General features: G+C 47.6%; 1 protein-coding gene across 2 annotated transcripts in view; it reads right to left on the bottom strand.

Annotated features, from left to right (window-relative positions):
- TSFM (Ts translation elongation factor, mitochondrial) overlaps positions 1–1,389 on the bottom strand; it is a 14,875-nt gene that overhangs the window by 2,256 nt on the left and 11,230 nt on the right. For both annotated transcript variants that reach the window (XM_003790594.3, XM_012805616.2), the window contains one exon: positions 1,170–1,257. In XM_003790594.3, coding sequence (XP_003790642.1) covers positions 1,170–1,257 — 88 coding nt within the window. The remainder of the gene's footprint in view (positions 1–1,169; positions 1,258–1,389) is intronic.

The raw sequence follows: 1,389 nt of genomic DNA, 5'->3' as shown, positions 1-1,389 counted from the left end.
TTTTTGAAGAAACAGAGTTTCACTTTATCGCCCACAGTAAAGTGCCATGGCATCACACAGCTCACAGCAACCTCCAACTCCTGGGCTTAGGTGATTCCCTTGCTTCAGTCTCTTGAGTAGCTGGGACTACAGGTGCCTGCCACAATGCCCAGCTATTTTTTTGTTGCAGTTTGGCTGGGGCAGGGTTTGAACCCATCACCCTCAGTATATGGGGCCAGCGCCCTGCCCACTGAGCCACAGGTGCTGTCCTCTTTTTTTTTCTTTTAGACACAGTTTCATCACTTTGTCACCCAGGGTAGAGTGCAGTCACATCATAACTCACAGCAACCTCAAACTCTAGGTACACATGATCCTCTTGCCTCCACCTCCCAAGTAGCTGGGACTACAGGTGCCTACCACAACGCCCAGCTATTTTTAGAGATGAGGTTTCAATCTTGCTCAGGCTGGTCTCAAACCTGTGAGCTCAGGCAATCCACCTGCCTCAGCCCCGCTGAGTGCTAGGATTACAGGTGTGAGCCACTGTGCCCGGCCCCTCAGTGGGCCATCTCTGACCAGAGACATGCTTTGTATTGTTGGCACAGCGATGGAAATAATTTTAATTAGTTGCAAACACTAAAAACTGAGATTTCTGCACACAAATCTAACTACTTTTAGGGAATTGAGAAATTCTCATGACACTGGGACTCCCATCTCCTCTGATGTAACAACTGGCTGCTCCTTGGTAACAGCACTTCCTCTGGCTGAGCACAACTGTTCAGGACGCCTATAGCTCCCCAACAGCTAACATGCAAACCACTTCTCCCATTGACATCAACTCACCCTTGTATGCACAAAAGCATACAAAGAGCAACTTACCAAAGATACCAAGAGACCCAGTTTTCTTTTTTTAGAGACAGTCTCACTTTATTGCCCTCGGTAGAGTGCTGTGGCATCACACAGCCCACAGCAACCTCCAACTCCTGGGCTTAGGCGATTCTCTTGCCTCAGCCTCCCAAGCAGTTGGGACCATAGGCACCCACCACAACACCCAGCTATTTTTTTGTTGCAGTTTGGCTGGGGCCGGGTTCGAACATGCCACCCTTGGTACATGGGGCCAGCACTGAGCCACAGGCGCCGCCCAGAGATCCAGTTCTTAACTTCCAGTTTCAAGGATATGTATAAACACTCACCAATTGCTAAGGCCAAGTGGTCCTTGAGAGAACCTTCTCTGTCAGGTCCAGCTGGAAGTCCAGAAAGCTCAGAGGAATTCAAAAACCCCTAAGTGTACAAAGAAAACAAACACGGATCAGTTCTGAACTATCCAAATAATCAAAAGAATAGGCAAAAATAGCCTAAGAAAATCATTCAAGCCAATGGTATAAATTATATTTTCATTAAGCCAAAGACAGT

This window comes from Otolemur garnettii, unplaced genomic scaffold (assembly GCF_000181295.1).
Source record: "Otolemur garnettii isolate 467f Iridium unplaced genomic scaffold, OtoGar3 scaffold00043, whole genome shotgun sequence".
Taxonomy (NCBI): Eukaryota; Metazoa; Chordata; class Mammalia; order Primates; family Galagidae; genus Otolemur; species Otolemur garnettii.
The sequence above is the reverse complement of the archived record's forward strand: the minus strand, read 5'-3'. Positions and strand labels throughout refer to the sequence as shown.